The sequence below is a fragment of the Schistocerca gregaria genome, chromosome 1, assembly GCF_023897955.1.
Source record: "Schistocerca gregaria isolate iqSchGreg1 chromosome 1, iqSchGreg1.2, whole genome shotgun sequence".
Classification (NCBI taxonomy): Eukaryota; Metazoa; Arthropoda; class Insecta; order Orthoptera; family Acrididae; genus Schistocerca; species Schistocerca gregaria.
In genome coordinates, this window is record NC_064920.1 from 226,093,986 (window position 1) to 226,110,919 (window position 16,934).

At 45.1% G+C, this 16,934-nt stretch overlaps 1 protein-coding gene across 1 annotated transcript in view; it reads right to left on the reverse strand.

Annotated features, from left to right (window-relative positions):
* LOC126339955 (uncharacterized) overlaps positions 1–16,934 on the reverse strand; it is a 284,117-nt gene that overhangs the window by 47,642 nt on the left and 219,541 nt on the right. Inside the window, exon 14 of the mRNA XM_050001678.1 lies at positions 5,731–5,856. Coding sequence (XP_049857635.1) covers positions 5,731–5,856 — 126 coding nt within the window. The remainder of the gene's footprint in view (positions 1–5,730; positions 5,857–16,934) is intronic.

A 16,934-nucleotide genomic window follows, 5' to 3' on the forward strand; every position in this document is an offset into this window, starting at 1 on the left:
AAGGGTGCAGGATGTTTGTGACGTACTGTTCTGCCGTCAAATATTCCTTCACCGATCGTGATCTGAAGTAATACCTGATGACTCCTCGCAACATAGCGCTAGGAGTAAAACCGCTATGCGTCTCCAAAGCAATAGAAGAAAGGGCCGTCTTCCAAGATCGCGGCCATACACACTGACGGTGGTCGTCCGGCGTAGCGCAGAACCTCAATTCGTCGTTGAACACAGTGCTACTCCATTCGTTAGCAGTCCGTACTCCGCTGTCACAGCACCATTTCTAAAGCAGACGTTTGCGTGGTGGTGTTGACGGCAGCATGTGTGAGGGGCGGTATTTCCCTAGTGCGCCTGGTTTTGAACTTTGAATGTCAGTACACCACATACCTGTTGGAATTTTGGTGAGGGTGACCAGACTGTCAATTAAAAAAAAATGAATTAAAAATACAAATGCATACCAGGAGACTTACTAAATAGTCACGCTTATCGAAACTCTACGTGCCGTTCTCCCTCGCTCCTTCCCTGAGACGGGCAAGCCGTGATGATGCGAGAGAAGGAGGAGAAAGCAAAAACAATATGTAGAACAACTGGGATACACGGAAATTCCTAATACAGTTATTTCAACTTGTGGAACGTTACAAAATCTTCATGTAATCACAATGAACTCTTCTAGCCTAATTCTTCACATTATGTTCACACAAAATTATAAACAACATCTGCTTTATAATTTTTTTAAAAATTGTCCTTGCACAGAGTTCTTTTCAGACTATCGTCCAATTCCACTAAATAATAACACACTGGTTTACATTGTTTCATCAATAAATAGCATTAGTTGATGTCTCGAAGTCAGTATCGTTCCTTCATCGTGTCTTCATAGTTCGATGTTCAGTTGCTGTATTAGCATATCATTTTCATTTGTAATGCGTGAGATGAAACAATCCTTTGACCAAGTCGGAATCACAATCGTCTAGAATGTAACTTCTGTCGTGTGAGATTTGAATTATTTTACACGGGCCAGTATATAGATACTGCCATTTTTTATTCAACTTCTTTCTTGATGAGGCCTTTGGATAGTTTCGTAGTAAAACATCCTCTCCGATGGTGTATTCAATAACTTTATTTAAGGTTCGATCATATTTTGCTTTTCTTATATGCACTTGATGTTGCAAGTTCAGATAAGCTTATTGTAAAATGTGTTCTGGAGTCAACTCTTTCTCTTGAAACTGAGGCATTCCTCGTAACCATTCTCAAGAATTAATCTCTCCGTGCATGATCTGGTTTGGTATACATCCTGTGACAGAATGTGGCATTTCATTGTATATTCTTTCGAACTCATGCAATACGCGATCCACCGTTAGTGTTGACCTACCCTCTACGCTTGAAGAAACCGATTTAATTCCCTCTGTGGAATTCCCGCAGGGATAAAATTAGGAAATAAATATTTGCTTTATATTAAGTCTTTTTAAATTTTCCTTCCATAAGCCCCTAGTAAAGTAAACTGGATTATCAATCAGTATGACTTTTGGCTTTCCTACTTTAGCTATGTAATCATCAACAAGTTTTCTTATCATAGGTCGAGCCTGTAGATTCCGTAATGGGTTTAATTTTACATATTTGGAGAATACATTATACACTCCTGGAAATTGAAATAAGAACACCGTGAATTCATTGTCCCAGGAAGGGGAAACTTTATTGACACATTCCTGGGGTCAGATACATCACATGATCACACTGACAGAACCACAGGCACATAGACACAGGCAACAGAGCATGCACAATGTCGGCACTAGTACAGTGTATATCCACCTTTCGCAGCAATGCAGGCTGCTATTCTCCCATGGAGACGATCGTGGAGATGCTGGATGTAGTCCTGTGGAACGGCTTGCCATGCCATTTCCACCTGGCGCCTCAGTTGGACCAGCGTTCGTGCTGGACGTGCAGACAGCGTGAGACGACGCTTCATCCAGTCCCAAACATGCTCAATGGGGGACAGATCCGGAGATCTTGCTGGCCAGGGTAATTGACTTACACCTTCTAGAGCAAGTTGGGTGGCACGGGATACATGCGGACGTGCATTGTCCTGTTGGAACTGCAAGTTCCCTTGCCGGTCTAGGAATGGTAGAACGATGGGTTCGATGACGGTTTGGATGTACCGTGCACTATTCAGTGTCCCCTCGACGATCACCAGAGGTGTACGGCCAGTGTAGGTGATCGCTCCCCACACCATGATGCCGGGTGTTGGCCCTGTGTGCCTCGGTCGTATGCAGTCCTGATTGTGGCGCTCACCTGCACGGCGCCAAACACGCATACGACCATCATTGGCACCAAGGCAGAAGCGACTCTCATCGCTGAAGACGACACGTCTCCATTCGTCCCTCCATTCACGCCTGTCGCGACACCACTGGAGGCGGGCTGCACGATGTTGGGGCGTGAGCGGAAGACGGCCTAACGGTGTGCGGGACCGTAGCCCAGCTTCATGGAGACGGTTGCGAATGGTCCTCGCCGATACCCCAGGAGCAACAGTGTCCCTAATTTGCTGGGAAGTGGCGGTGCGGTCCCCTACGGCACTGCGTAGGATCCTACGGTCTTGGCGTGCATCCGTGCGTCCCTGCGGTTCGGTCCCAGGTCGACGGGCACGTGCACCTTCCGCCGACCACTGGCGACAACATCGATGTACTGTGGAGACCTCAAGCCCCACGTGTTGAGCAATTCGGCGGTACGTCCACCCGGCATCCTGCATGCCCACTATACGCCCTCGCTCAAAGTCCGTCAACTGCACATACGGTTCACGTCCACGCTGTCGCGGCATGCTACCAGTGTTAAAGACTGCGATGGAGCTCCGTATGCCACGGCAAACTGGCTGACACTGACGGCGGCGGTGCACAAATGCTGAGCAGCTAGCGCCATTCGACGGCCAACACGGCGGTTCCTGGTGTGTCCGCTGTGCCGTGCGTGCGATCATTGCTTGTACAGCCCTCTCGCAGTGTCCGGAGCAAGTATGGTGGGTCTGACACACCGATGTCAATGTGTTCTTTTTTCCATTTCCAGGAGTGTAGAATGCCAATATATATTTGAATCTGCCACGAGAAACGGGACATGGTCCACACACATCGCAGGTTATTAAACTTCTAGACTCATGAGGTATTATGGGGAGTAGTTCTATTTTTCTGGATTAGTTGAAAATATGGTGGAGGATGACACAGAATGATGCAGTGAACCTATTATTTGTTCTCGAACGGCACGCGCAACTGTGAATATATTACAATGTGCTTGGTGCACAATACAGCTATCTCCATGGTCAGATGTTATCGACTGGAACCTTGACGGCCGGTATGTTGCCTTCATGTTCCCATGCCGTCCTAGATCAGACCAATTCCACATACGAATGCATCACAAATATGGATATAGCACGACTCGATCAGCCAGCCGAATGGAAAGAGCCAGTGAGACCACTTTCAAACTGTATCAGTTTCTGATGTGAAAAGGATGGAAGGCGAGTTTGCGGCTTCTCCGTGTCCTTCAAAGTGATAACTCACCATCTTATGCTGTTCTTGTCTCATATATACTCTACGAGACCTGGTAACAATACAAAACGAGGGCAACACTGGTGGCTGTGCTACATACCATAGTCAACTGCAGGTTATCATTTACGTAGCCTCTGATGATGTGTGTATATGCAGTTACATTGACGCCCGAAAATAACTTCTGGGTGCTTCGCTTCTTTTTGTCAGGCAGTGAAATTAAAAGATACGACACGCAAAACACTAATCTTGCAATCTGATGCATCGTTTCCCTTTCTTTGTTACCGAAATGTAAATAGAATTTCTATTCACACACCAAACAGAAACTGTGTTCATATGGTACTCTATTTGCTTACTATTATCCATCGACGAGTTTGCCGCTCGAGGTATCGCGGCAGCGTTCTCGCTTCCAGAACGGGGGGTCCGGGTTCGGTTCCCGGCGGGGTCAGGGATTTTCATCTGCTCCGAGATGAATGGGTTTTGTTGTATCGTTGTCATCATCATCATTCATCCCCCTTACTGTTGGAGGAAGGCAACTGCAAACCACCTCCATTAGGATATTGCTCACAAGGGGAAGCCGGCAATTGTGAAATTCATATTCGATTCATACTGCGCATAGTAAAAGCTCATGGCCAGAGGTGTAATGTGGCAAAGCACCAAGATGCACTTCTCAGCCGTTGTCTAGAAAATCTACAGTTAAAAGAAACTGTTGCGGTGAAATACTCTCTACCGTTTATAATTTCCTACAGCGTCGTGGCGCAGCGGTAATCGATCGGGTTCGTAATCCGAAGGTCGCCGGATCGAATCACGCGCCATGCAACCTCTTTTTTTAGTATTTGTTTTTTGTATATATATATATATATATATATATATATATATATATATATATATATATATATATATATATCATGGGGTCTCTACTCTAATTGTAACGTTTGACTTACACTATTCGTATTCGTTTCGGAATATCGTTTCTACGTCTTCCGTCTAACCACACGTGTAAACATTATGAAGACAATTAGTAACATTTGTGAAATACAACTTTGTTTGCGGAAAACATAATCATGTTCGAAGTCGCCAGTTTTTCCACGACAAACGACTTTCAACAACTTATTATATGCATAATTGTTGCAACTGATTGCCGGGAATTTTATATATTAGAAAAAAAACAAATAGTAAAAAAAAAGTTGCAAGTCGCGGGATTCGAACCGGAGCACTTACCGCTGCGCCACGAGGCTGTAGCAAACTGTAAATCGTAGAGAGTATTTCACCGCAACGGTTGCTTTTAACCGACAACGGCTGTGAAGTGCATCTTGGTGCTTTGCCACATTACACCTCTGGCCATGAGCTTTTATTACGCGCAGTATGAATCGAATCTGAATTTCACAATTGGCGGCCTCCCCTTGTCAGTAGGGCGGTGCGGATCTCCCGCATCGTTTCCCTATGCTTTGTCAAGAAGCATGGGACTTCATTTCCATCCATCGACGAAGCTATCATGTCGACAATAGGGTCGTGAGCGAACGATACAGTAGCTGTGATGACCCCGTCTGATAAACCGTCCCTGTATACTGTGAACATGAGCGGTCCTATTAGGATTTCTTATGAATCACACGACGTTACTTTCGTTTTCGTTGAACAAACGCCTCCAGAAGTAATGCATAGGCTTCCATTGGTCAAATATTCTTCAAGACAATCACATATTTATGTAGATAATGCTTATAATCGAATTTTGATTATCAGTCGAAAATGATGTTCTGTGTCGATCGTCTTTCTGAACTCAGTGAAGACTTTATCAAAACATTCACTTGACTGCACATCTAGCATGAGTGTAATTAACAAGTAGTAGTCAAATATAATTTCCCCGTGCTTCTTACGGTGAGATTTCGAAACACAGATTCACAGGAAAACAATTTGGATTACAGGCAGCTGCACAAAGCATCAAATGTTTATCGATGTAATTGTGCACCCAGCTACATTTTCAACAGGGGCACCTTTTATCATACAGCGCAAGTTGCCTCCAATTTTCATAGATGTTGCTATCAAATGCTTAATTAATATGAAACTGCAGCTTCAACACTGAGAAACATAACCGGTTGTAACCAGAAAGTTATTTGTGCTTCTTCAGAAAGCACTCGTAAAAAAAGCGTTGCCCTTATTAGTTAAAGAAGTAAAATTTTTCTCTCAAAATTTAGAATTTTTCAAATTAAGGATCACTAACCTTCATCTCCTCTACAACTTCAGGATTGTTGAAGTTGAGATCCGGCTGATACGGTCCAAATTGATGCAAATAGTACATTTGAAGTTCTTCGTGCCAAGTCCACATGGAACCACCGAACCAGCTTTCCTGAAATGGTAGTTACAACCCATATTAAATACAGATGACAACTGGCTTTGTGGCGTAGCGCCGAACATCGCTCCTATAGAAATCTTACGTTCGCTAGTAGCCTCGTACAGGGAGCGAGTCACGGGTCTCTCGTGACAGACGTTACGTCTTGTGATGGAAATTCCAAGTAGGAATATGAACAATGTAGGAACAGATAGATTGGTAGCTGCCGTAAAGGAGACACGTTAACTTGCAGACAGCCATAATTAAAAGACACTTACGTGAAGCTTTCCGCCACGGCCTTCATTAGTAAATGAGAGACACACACCATTCATACACACAAGCAAACACACCTCATGCATACATAATAGCCAACTCCAGAATTCCGGCCTGAGATGCCGGGTTTGGCGGTCATGTGCGACTGTCTGCAACTTACCGTATCTTCTTTGAGGTAAGTAGCAATCTATTAGTTCTTATGGGACAGCTATGCACTAGAGGTTTCGCTAGTGTAAAGTAAACGAAATGTAAAGCAGACTACTGCAAACCTGAATGCAACTTTGGCCATATAACAAATGGGAAACTGTATATTCACATATATAAAACATTAATTTCAGCTTGTATTTAGCATTCAAAAAACAAGGAAAACATAATTTTTGTAAAAACGCTTTATTTCTCGTAATAATTTTTGTCGTTTGGTGATAAGATGGTTTCTGCAAATTGCTGGGAATTTATTGTCTTGAGTATCAGAGTCAATGAAGAGGTAAATGCCAGGATATGTGAATATGTGCATTTGTATTAACTTTGTACATGATAGCGTGGCAAGCGTATTTGAAGCAGTTGTGTAACTCAAATACTAGATGGTACTCACAGAGGTCCAGTGTGGGCTGTAAACTTGATATACATTCTGCATTAATGTCGAACCGACTTACGCTGCAAACAAATTAGTTCCAATTTTGGCTAAAGGTGCAAATCCGGAGCTGTGAATGCAAAAAGGATGTATAGGTACGTTTCTATATGCAATGGATTAGGAAGAAAACTTGGTGAGAAAACACAATACAAGATAGAAAGACGCTATGTTGATTTTATTTTATTATCTTACACTCACACATTTTGTTCAATACGAGCACCGAAGACGTCGACGAGTGCCAGATTTGCACCAGGTGGCCAAAATTGGACTATTTGTCTTCCAGTGTAAATCGGGTCCGCATTAACGTATTAGCTTAGCTACCAAATTTCGCTGCCATACGATAATTAAAGCCCACACTGGCCTTCTGTGGCTAGCTGAACTTTAATTTTAACCGCCTGACACATCACTGTAACTGCGATATGAAATTCGCCAGTTTATAGTTTTGGGGAATTGAGAAATATGTATCAATATTACAGTAATGCAAAGAAGAGATTATTTTATTATTTATTGGTTTTGTGAAATCGGTTATTTGACAAGTCATTATAAAGCGATATTGATAATGTGATTGCTGCAAGGTAAAAGATGTTGGACAGTGAAGTCTGGATGCGCTGTCTGATTAGCTTAGATGGAAATCAGCCATTCAGGAGACAGATCATTCACGCATATTTTGTAGATTAGAGAGATTTCTTTCTACAGTCTGAGTGGATTCGGAGCTCAGACGCCTTGACGATCGGCCGTGTTAATATTGAGCTTTCAAATTCGTTTTAATTTTGAAGCAATTGCAGTCGTAAATAAAACCCGTAGTATCGCAAAGTGGTAACGAACGAAAGATAAAGAGGAAAGCGCAAATTCCGAATTTTCTGTGAACTGTGATATTTTTTGAATAACTTAAATCCGCATGGCGTATTGTACATAATCGTGGTCTAGAACTGAGTTCGAAGCGACAGCGACGAACTTGTAGGATACTGAGCGCCCAACCTATTTACAGGCAATCCGCGTGTAATGTTTCAGGTAACAGATTAGCTATTGAGAGTGAATATGCTTATGTGCGAATGTCGTGCTTGCAACTCCAAAGTAAATCGGACTTGATGGTGAATGTTTACACAAGGAGTCACTATACGTTGAAATTTTCATTCAGCGACTCTCTCTCATTTAGTAGCTAGCCAAACCTGATACTTGAAGAAACATCTTATGTGCCCTGTAGTTGCGTTTATGTTCCCGGTAGCTGCGTTTTGTTATTGCCATGGAAAGTACGGAGTCGATTTAATTTTGACCCGCTGCACACGATTCTGTTCATTGCACATGAAAACGGTTGTGGATTGCCGGTTATGTCGGGGGCCTGAAGAAGACACTATGTTAGGTGGAAACTGGTACCATGTGTTAAAAAGAACATACGACGTTAGATTCAAATGCAGCAGCTGGTTTTGTTATCGTTACTCAAGTAGTTCCTTGCGTAGTCGAATCCGACCGCGCTGCAGCAGCGGGCGATGTGACTGAAGAGGAGGGAATGTCAAAAAGTGTGGCTAATGGTTATCCTGAAGTAGTGGAAGTGATATTACTTGGGTAACGTTAGTATTATCAAACCACAGATACGGCGTGTGTGTTATCATACGTATTTATACGCAAGGATTGTTACATTTGGGCCGAATGGTAAGCTTTCGTGCGACACAGAAAACGTATCCGTGCCGTACTCACGTGAAAACCCTTTATTTGTTACAGTCACATAGGAACATACAGCCACATAGGAACAACACCCTACAAGAGAGATGAGCGGTGACTACACTGATTGCCATACGGCGGAAAGAAGTTGCTTCAAACCGAAGCCATTGCTTCTACTAGAAAATCATCAGCGATGGAACGGGTAAAAATAAAACAAAGTTTACACAGATTAGGCAGCCTGCCTTACATTTCAGCCTCAGGCGGCAAAGTGGTATCATTGCCGATTTTTAGACATATTACCAAGCCATCATCAGGCGAACATTGAAAACGGTGCATAGTAATCCGAATCTGAATGCTTTACATGGAACTGTGTAGGTTGGAGTGCCAGACTGATGGTAAAAATTTATTGGTAGTTAAATTCCTTTTGTTTTCCCACTTTTTCGTTCCGATGCAATTAACAGGTTTCTCACTGTAAGGTTGTGACTGGACCTGGGGTATTGCGGCACCGGACGTTGCTGGGTATCACCGCCTACATGCGCTCGCCGCCTACCCCTCTCACAGCGAGTAATGCTGACGAGGTAACGCTCCGTCAATGCCTCACCAACTAGCCACGCTTTTCAAATTGTCCTCCAGCAGCCCATCACAGACTGTGGAGGATCACCTGGAAGACAAAGAGCGGACTAGCGTGAACGCGCCGGCGCCGCCGGCACGCCCTCTTGCTAGCCGGCTCTCAACCAAGTCACATGTACCTACCTGCTTCTCTGTATTCGGGCGTCATGCCCCATCACTTTGGCTGTCAGTGGCCTCCCACTATCCGCAGCTTTATAGCCGATTCACTTAGGCTAGTTTAAATGGCATAAATCTGCAGTCATTTTTTTTTCACCTTTTGTTCTAATCTACCAGAAATTCTTTCGTTCATCCACATTGTCTTCCTTAAGCCAACGGCAAACCTCGCACAGCAGTTCGCCAATGATTCATATCATCTGATGACGAGTTCCTATGTAGTCTAAAAGCTGGTAATGTTACTACTTGTGTCATCTGAGGTTGAATTACACAATTAAAAAAACGGGCATATGTCTAGAAAATTATGAAACTGTGTTTATCAAATCTTTGAATACCAGAAGCAAGTGGGGCGCTTAAAACGTAAAATGTCCGAATCTCCCAACAAAGTAGTCGCGTAGTTTGTGAAGGTAATCAATCGCGCCTCATCTTGGCGCAAGCCAGCACGACGAAAGGCATGCCCAGCGAGAATCGGATCTCGTGTAGTGTGATGATGACCGCCTCTTAAGTTGAAAAGATGTAAATCATTCGATTGTTTCTCAGGCCATTCACTTTCAAACTTTTGTATTCTAACCAGTTCTGAACATATTATTTCACTCTAATATAGGTACCTATCTCATATCCCTCTGGGATAGTCGAGCTCGTTAACGGGGCGCTTCCGGGATTCGAGAAGGCGTTTCCGGATCGAATGCATCTCTACATCTACATCTACGTGGATACTCTGCAAGCCACCGTACGGTGCGTGGCCGGAGGTACCCTGTACCACTATCAGTCATTTCCTATCCTCTTCCACTCAAAAATAGAGATAGGGAAAACGATTATCTATTTCCCACCGTGTGAGCACTAATTTCTCGAATCTTATCTTCGTGGTCCTTACGCACAATGGCTCTGGCTCTCAGCACTATGGGACTTAACATCTATTGTCATCAGCCCCCTAGAACTTAGATCTACTTAAACCTAACTAACCTAAGGACATCACACAACACCCAGCCATCACGAGGCAGAGAAAATCCCTGGCCCCGCCGGGAATCGAACCCGGGAACCCGGGCGTGGAAAGCGAGAACGCTACCGCACGACCACGAGATGCGGGCTACGCACAATGCATATTGACGGCAGTAGATCCGTTCGGCAGTCAGCTTCAAATGTCGGTTCTGTAAATTTCCTTAATAACAAAACTAGCAGCCCACCGCTGAACTGCTTCGACGTCTTCGTTCAATCCGACACGGTACGGATCCCAAACACTCGAGCAATACTCGAGAATAGGTCGCACCAGCGTTCTATGTGCTGTCTCCTTTACAGGTGAACCACTCCTTTCTGAAACTATCCCAATAAACACAAGTCGACGATCAGCCTTCCCCAGCACAGTTCCCAAATGTTCGTTCCATTTCATACCTCTTTCCAATGTTATTCCCAAATGTGTAAACGACTTGACTGTGTAAAGCAGGACACTGTGTAAACATTACATGTTAGTTCTTACTACTCGTTTGCAATAACTTACATTTTTCCACATTTAGAGCTGGGTGCCATTCATCACACCAACTAGACACTTGTCTAAGACGTCTTGTATCTTTCTACGCTCAATCGACTTCGATACGTTACGGTACACCACAGCATCATCAGCGAACAACCTCAAATTGCTGCCCACCCTGTCCGCCAAATATATATATATATATGGTGTCCCAGCTATCTTGTCCACCTAAAATATCTCTGGAACAATAACAGCTATTGACAGCTATTGGAAAACAACTTTCACCGGTGGACAAGATAGCTGGGACGCCCTATATATACACTCCTGGAAATGGAAAAAAGAACACATTGACACCGGTGTGTCAGACCCACCATACTTGCTCCGGACACTGCGAGAGGGCTGTACAAGCAACAATCACACGCACGGCACAGCGGACACACCAGGAACCGCGGTGTTGGCCGTCGAATGGCGCTAGCTGCGCAGCATTTGTGCACCGCCGCCGTCAGTGTCAGCCAGTTTGCCGTCGCATACGGAGCTCCATCGCAGTCTTTAACACTGGTAGCATGCCGCGACAGCGTGGACGTGAACCGTATGTGCAGTTGACGGACTTTGAGCGAGGGCGTATAGTGGGCATGCGGGAGGCCGGGTGGACGTACGGCCCAATTGCTCAACACATGAGGCCTGAGGTCTCCACAGTACATCGATGTTGTCGCCAATGGTCGGCGGAAGGTGCACGTGCCCGTCGACCTGGGACCGGACCGCAGCGACGCACGGATGCACGCCAAGACCGTAGGATCTTATGCAGTGCCGTAGGGGACCGCACCGCCACTTCCCAGCAAATTAGGGACACTATTGCTCCTGGGGTATCGGCGAGGACCATTCGCAACCGTCTCCATGGAGCTGGGCTACGGTCCCGCACACCGTTAGGCCGTCTTCCGCTCACGCCCCAACATCGTGCAGCCCGCCTCCAGTGGTGTCGCGACAGGCGTGAATGGAGGGACGAATGGAGACGTGTCGTCTTCAGCAATGAGAGTCGCTTCTGCCTTGGTGTCAATGATGGTCGTATGCGTATTTGGCGCCGTGCAGGTGAGCGCCACAATCAGGACTGCATACGACCGAGACACACAGGGCCAACACCCGGCATCATGGTGTGGGGAGCGATCTCCTACACTGGCCGTACACCTCTGGTGATCGTCGAGGGGACACTGAATAGTGCACGGTACATCCAAACCGTCATGGAACCCATCGTTCTACCATTCCTAGACCGGCAAGGGAACTTGCTGTTCCAACAGGACAATGCACGTCCGCATGTATCCCGTGCCACTCAACGTGCTCTAGAAGGTGTAAGTCAACTACCCTGGCCAGCAAGATCTCCGGATCTGTCCCCCATTGAGCATGTTTGGGACTGGATGAAGCGTCGTCTCACGCGGTCTGCATGTCCAGCCCGAACGCTGGTCCAACTGAGGCGCCAGGTGGAAATGGCATGGCAAGCCGTTCCACAGGACTACATCCAGCATCTCTACGATCGTCTCCATGGGAGAATAGCAGCCTGCATTGCTGCGAAAGGTGGATATACACTGTGCTAGTGCCGACATTGTGCATGCTCTGTTGCCTGTGTCTATGTGCCTGTGGTTCTGTCAGTGTGATCATATGATGTATCTGACCCCAGGAATGTGTCAATAAAGTTTCCCCTTCCTGGGACAATGAATTCACGGTGTTCTTATTTCAATTTCCAGGAGTGTATATATGTGTGTGGTCCAATCACTTTTCCATGGGGCACTCCTGACGATACCCTTAATCCTGAAGAACAGTGGCCGTCGTGGGCAACATACTGGGTTCTATTACTTAAGAAGTCTTTAAGCCAGTCACATATCTGTGAACTTATTCCACGTGCTCGTACCTTCGTTAACGGCCTACAATGGGGGCACTGTGTCAAATACTTTCCCGAAATCTAGAAACAAGGAATCTGCCTGTTGCCCTTCATCCGTAGTTCGCAGTATATCATGCGAAAAATGGGAAAGCCGAGTTGCGCACGAACAATGCTTTCGAAAACCATGCTGATTCGTACACATAAGCTTCTCAGTCTCAAAAAAGTATGTTGTATTCGAGTTTGTTAAATGATTCTGCAGCACACCGAAGTTAGGGATATTAGTTTGTAATTTTGAGGGTCCATTATTTTACCCTTCTTTCATACTGGAGTCACCTGTGCTTTTTACCAGTAGCCTGGCACTTCGTCGTGGGCTAGAAATTCACAATAAGTGCAGTCCATGTAAGAGGCCAGTGCCACAGAGTAAACTGGGATTCCATCCGGGTCTGGAGCTACGTTTGTTTTCAAATATTTCAATTGCTTCTCTACAACAGAGATGCTTATTAATACGTCGTCTATGCGGGAGTTTTACGATGGTCAAATCACGGTATGTTTGTACGATTCTTCTGTGTGAGCGACTGCTTGAACGTGGAACCTGGTACCTGGTTATCCGGTCAGCCTGGATATGGTTTTTACGCGGTTTCCCACATACCGGGCTGGTACCCACGTCCCACCTCAGATACATGCTGCGCAAACATTTAGAAAATGTTCTCTCACCTCAGCATGAGAACTTCTCTAGAATCAGGCAGATGGGTGGAGGGTTGGCGTCAGGGTCCAACAACTGTCACTAACACCGCCAAAACCTACACAACAGTACCGAACTCGTATAGAAACGGGAAGAAGAAGAGAAGGATGCCGATATTTCAAAAATGTGCTTTTGTAAGGATTCAGCAGCTACTCGAAGTGAAGCAAATAGTACTCCATGCATTGTTTGATTATCATAGAACAACAAAGAAGACATTAGGCAACAAGTTAGGTACATACCGACAGTGGAGATAAATATGTTGATTTATCTGTCAAGTAATCAATTGCTTGAACTGACACGTGACTGCTGGCATTGTCATGATATACAAAGCAACGTTTTACGTTGTTTTTCGTCATTTCATTGATAGTTGGGAGTGAAAAAACTGTATACCATTCAGGATTAAATATACGTCGATCACCTGAGCCAATGGACCAGACATAACAATGTGATAAAAAGTATCCGGAGACCACCAAAAGCATACGTTTTTCAAATTAGGTTCATTGTACTGCCACCTACTGCCACGTACTCCATATCAGCGACCTCAATAGTCATTAGACATCGTGATAGAGCAGAATGGGGAGCTGTGCAGAACTCACGCACTTCGAACGTGGTCAGATGATTGGGTGTCACTTGTGCTGTACGTCTGTACGCGAGATTTCCACACACCTAAACATCCCTAGTTCCACTGTTTCCGAAATGATAGTGAAGAGGAAATGTGAAGGGAAACGTGCAGCACAAAAACGTACAGGCCTCGTCTGTTGGTTGACAGAGACCGTATACAGTTGAAGAGAGTCCAGACCATCACACAGGAATTCCAAACTGCATCAGGATCCACTGCAAGTACTATGAGCGTTAGGCAGGAGGTGAGAAAACTTAGATTTCACGGTCGAGCGGCTGCTCATAAGCCACACATCACGCCGGTAAATGCCAAACAACGCCTAGCTTGGTGTAAGGAGCGTGAACACTGGACGATTGAACAGTGTAAAAATGTTGTGTGGAGTGAAGAATCATGGTACACAATGTGGCAATCCGATGACAGGGTATGGGTATGGCGAATGCCCGGTAAACGTCATCTGCCAGCGAAGAAATTCTGGTCGTATGTAAAGTACACAAGCGGCAAGACGCAGTCAATACCTTCACTGCGCAGTGGCGATGGTACTGTTACCGATGACTGTGCCGCTAAAGCGGAGTTATTGAACGCAGTTTTCCGAAATTCCTTCACCAGGGAAGACGAATGGAATATTCCAGAATTTGAAACACGAACATCTGCTAGCATGAGTTTCTTAGAATTAGATACCTTAGGGGTTGCGAAGCAAGTCAAATCGCTTGATACGGGCAAGTCTTCAGATCCAGATTGTATACCGATTAGGTTCCTTTCAGATTACGCTGATACTATAGCTCCCTACTTAGCACTCATATACAACCGCTCGCTCACCGATAGATCTGTACCTACAGATTGGAAAATTGCGCAGGTCGCACCAGTGTTCAAGAAGGGTAGTAGGAGTAATCCATTTAACTACAGACCTATATCATTGACGTCGGTTTGCAGTAGGGTTTTGGAGCATATACTGTATTCAAACATTATGAATCACCTCGAAGGGAACGATCTATTGACACGTAATCAGCATGGCTTCAGAAACCATCGCTCTTGTGCAACGCAGCTAGCTCTTTATTCGCACAAAGTAATGGCCGCTATCGACCGGGGATCTCAAGTTGATTTCGTATTTGTAGATTTCCGGAAAGCTTTAGACACCGTTCCTCACAAGCGACTTCTAATAAAGCTGCGGAGCTATGGGTTATCGTCTCAGTTGTGCGACTGGATTCGTGATTTCCTGTCAGGAAGGTCGCAGTTCGTAGTAATAGACGGCAAATCATCGAGTAAAACTGAAGTGATATCAGGTGTTCCCCAGGGAAGCGTCCTGGGACCTCTGCTGTTCCTGATCTATATAAATGACCTGGGTGACAATCTGAGCAGTTCTCTTAGATTGTTCGCAGATGATGCTGTAATTTACCGTCTAGTAAGGTCATCCGAAGACCAGTATCAGTTGCAAAGCGATTTAGAAAAGATTGCTGTATGGTGTGTCAGGTGGCAGTTGACGCTAAATAACGAAAAGTGTGAAATGATCCACATGAGTTCCAAAAGAAATCCGTTGGAATTCGATTACTCGATAAATAGTACAATTCTCAAGGCTGTCAATTCAACTAAGTACCTGGGTGTTAAAATTACGAACAACTTCAGTTGGAAGGACCACATAGATAATATTGTCGGGAAGGTGAGCCAAAGGTTGCGTTTCATTGGCGGGACACTTAGAAGATGCAATAAGTCCACTAAAGAGACGGCTTACACTACACTCGTTCGTCCTCTGTTGGAGTATTGCTGCGCGGTGTGGGATCCTTACCAGGTGGGATTGACGGAGGACATCGAAAGGGTGCAAAAAAGGGCAGAGCGTTTTGTATTATCACGTTATAGGGGAGAGAGTGTGGCAGATATGATACACGAGTTGGGATGGAAGTCATTACAGCATAGACGTTTCTCGTCGCGGCGAGACCTTTTTACGAAATTTCAGTCACCTACTTTCTCTTCCGAATGCGAAAATATTTTGTTGAGCCCAACCTACATAGGTAGGAATGATCATCAAAATAAAATAAGAGAAATAAGAGCTCGAACAGAAAGGTTTAGGTGTTCGTTTTTCCCGCTCGCTGCTCGGGAGTGGAATAGTAGAGAGATAGTATGATTGTGGTTCGATGAACCCTCTGCCAAGCACTTAAATGTGAATTGCAGAGTAGTCATGTAGATGTAGATGTAGATATAGTACCAACAGTAATTAGGAGGCGGTGGTGTTATGGTGCATTCGGGTTTTTCATGGAGGGGGCTTGCACCCCTTGCTGTTATTGCGTGGCACTATCACAGCACAGGCCCACGTTGATGTTTTAAGCATCTTCTTGCTTCCCACTGTTGAAGAGTAAGACGATCGAGCACCTGTTCATAAAGCACGGCCTGTGGCGGAGTGGTTACACAACAATAACATCCCTGTAATGGACTGACCTGCACAGGGTCCTGACCTCAATCCTACAGAACTCCTTTGGTATGTTTTGGAGTCCTCAGCGAAGCACTCCGTGAAGAATAAGCTGCCATTCCCCAAGAAACCTTCCAGCACCTGATTGAACGTATGCCTGCGAGAGTGGAAGCTGCCAACATGGCTAAGAGTGGGCCAACACCATATTGAATTCCAGCATTACCGATAGAGGGCGCCACGAACTTTTAAGCCGTTTTCAGCCAGGTGTCCGGATACTTCTGATCACATAGTGCATGTATATTTATCAAAGAAACATCTTTTTCTTGGAAGCGCTTGGCAAGCGAAACCTTTTGTTTTGTTGGTTTCGGTTCATGTTGGAAGCCTCAAACATTTCAACCGCTGCTTAGTTTACGGCTCGCAAGAAAATACCTATGTTTCGACTGACAATACGACTATCTATACGCGTTTTGGAGTTCCTAAGTGAAATTTTCTTTAGCGTTTCTTTGCAGCAAGTGACTAACTCCCGCCTTTTATCTTCGGCAACATACGATGGAGTCCATTCGGAAAAGATCATTGTCCCAACTAAATGTTCTCGCAAAATCGAATGTACTGCGGTCTTCTGTTTGCCTCTTATATCACAGTTAGTGACGTATTGG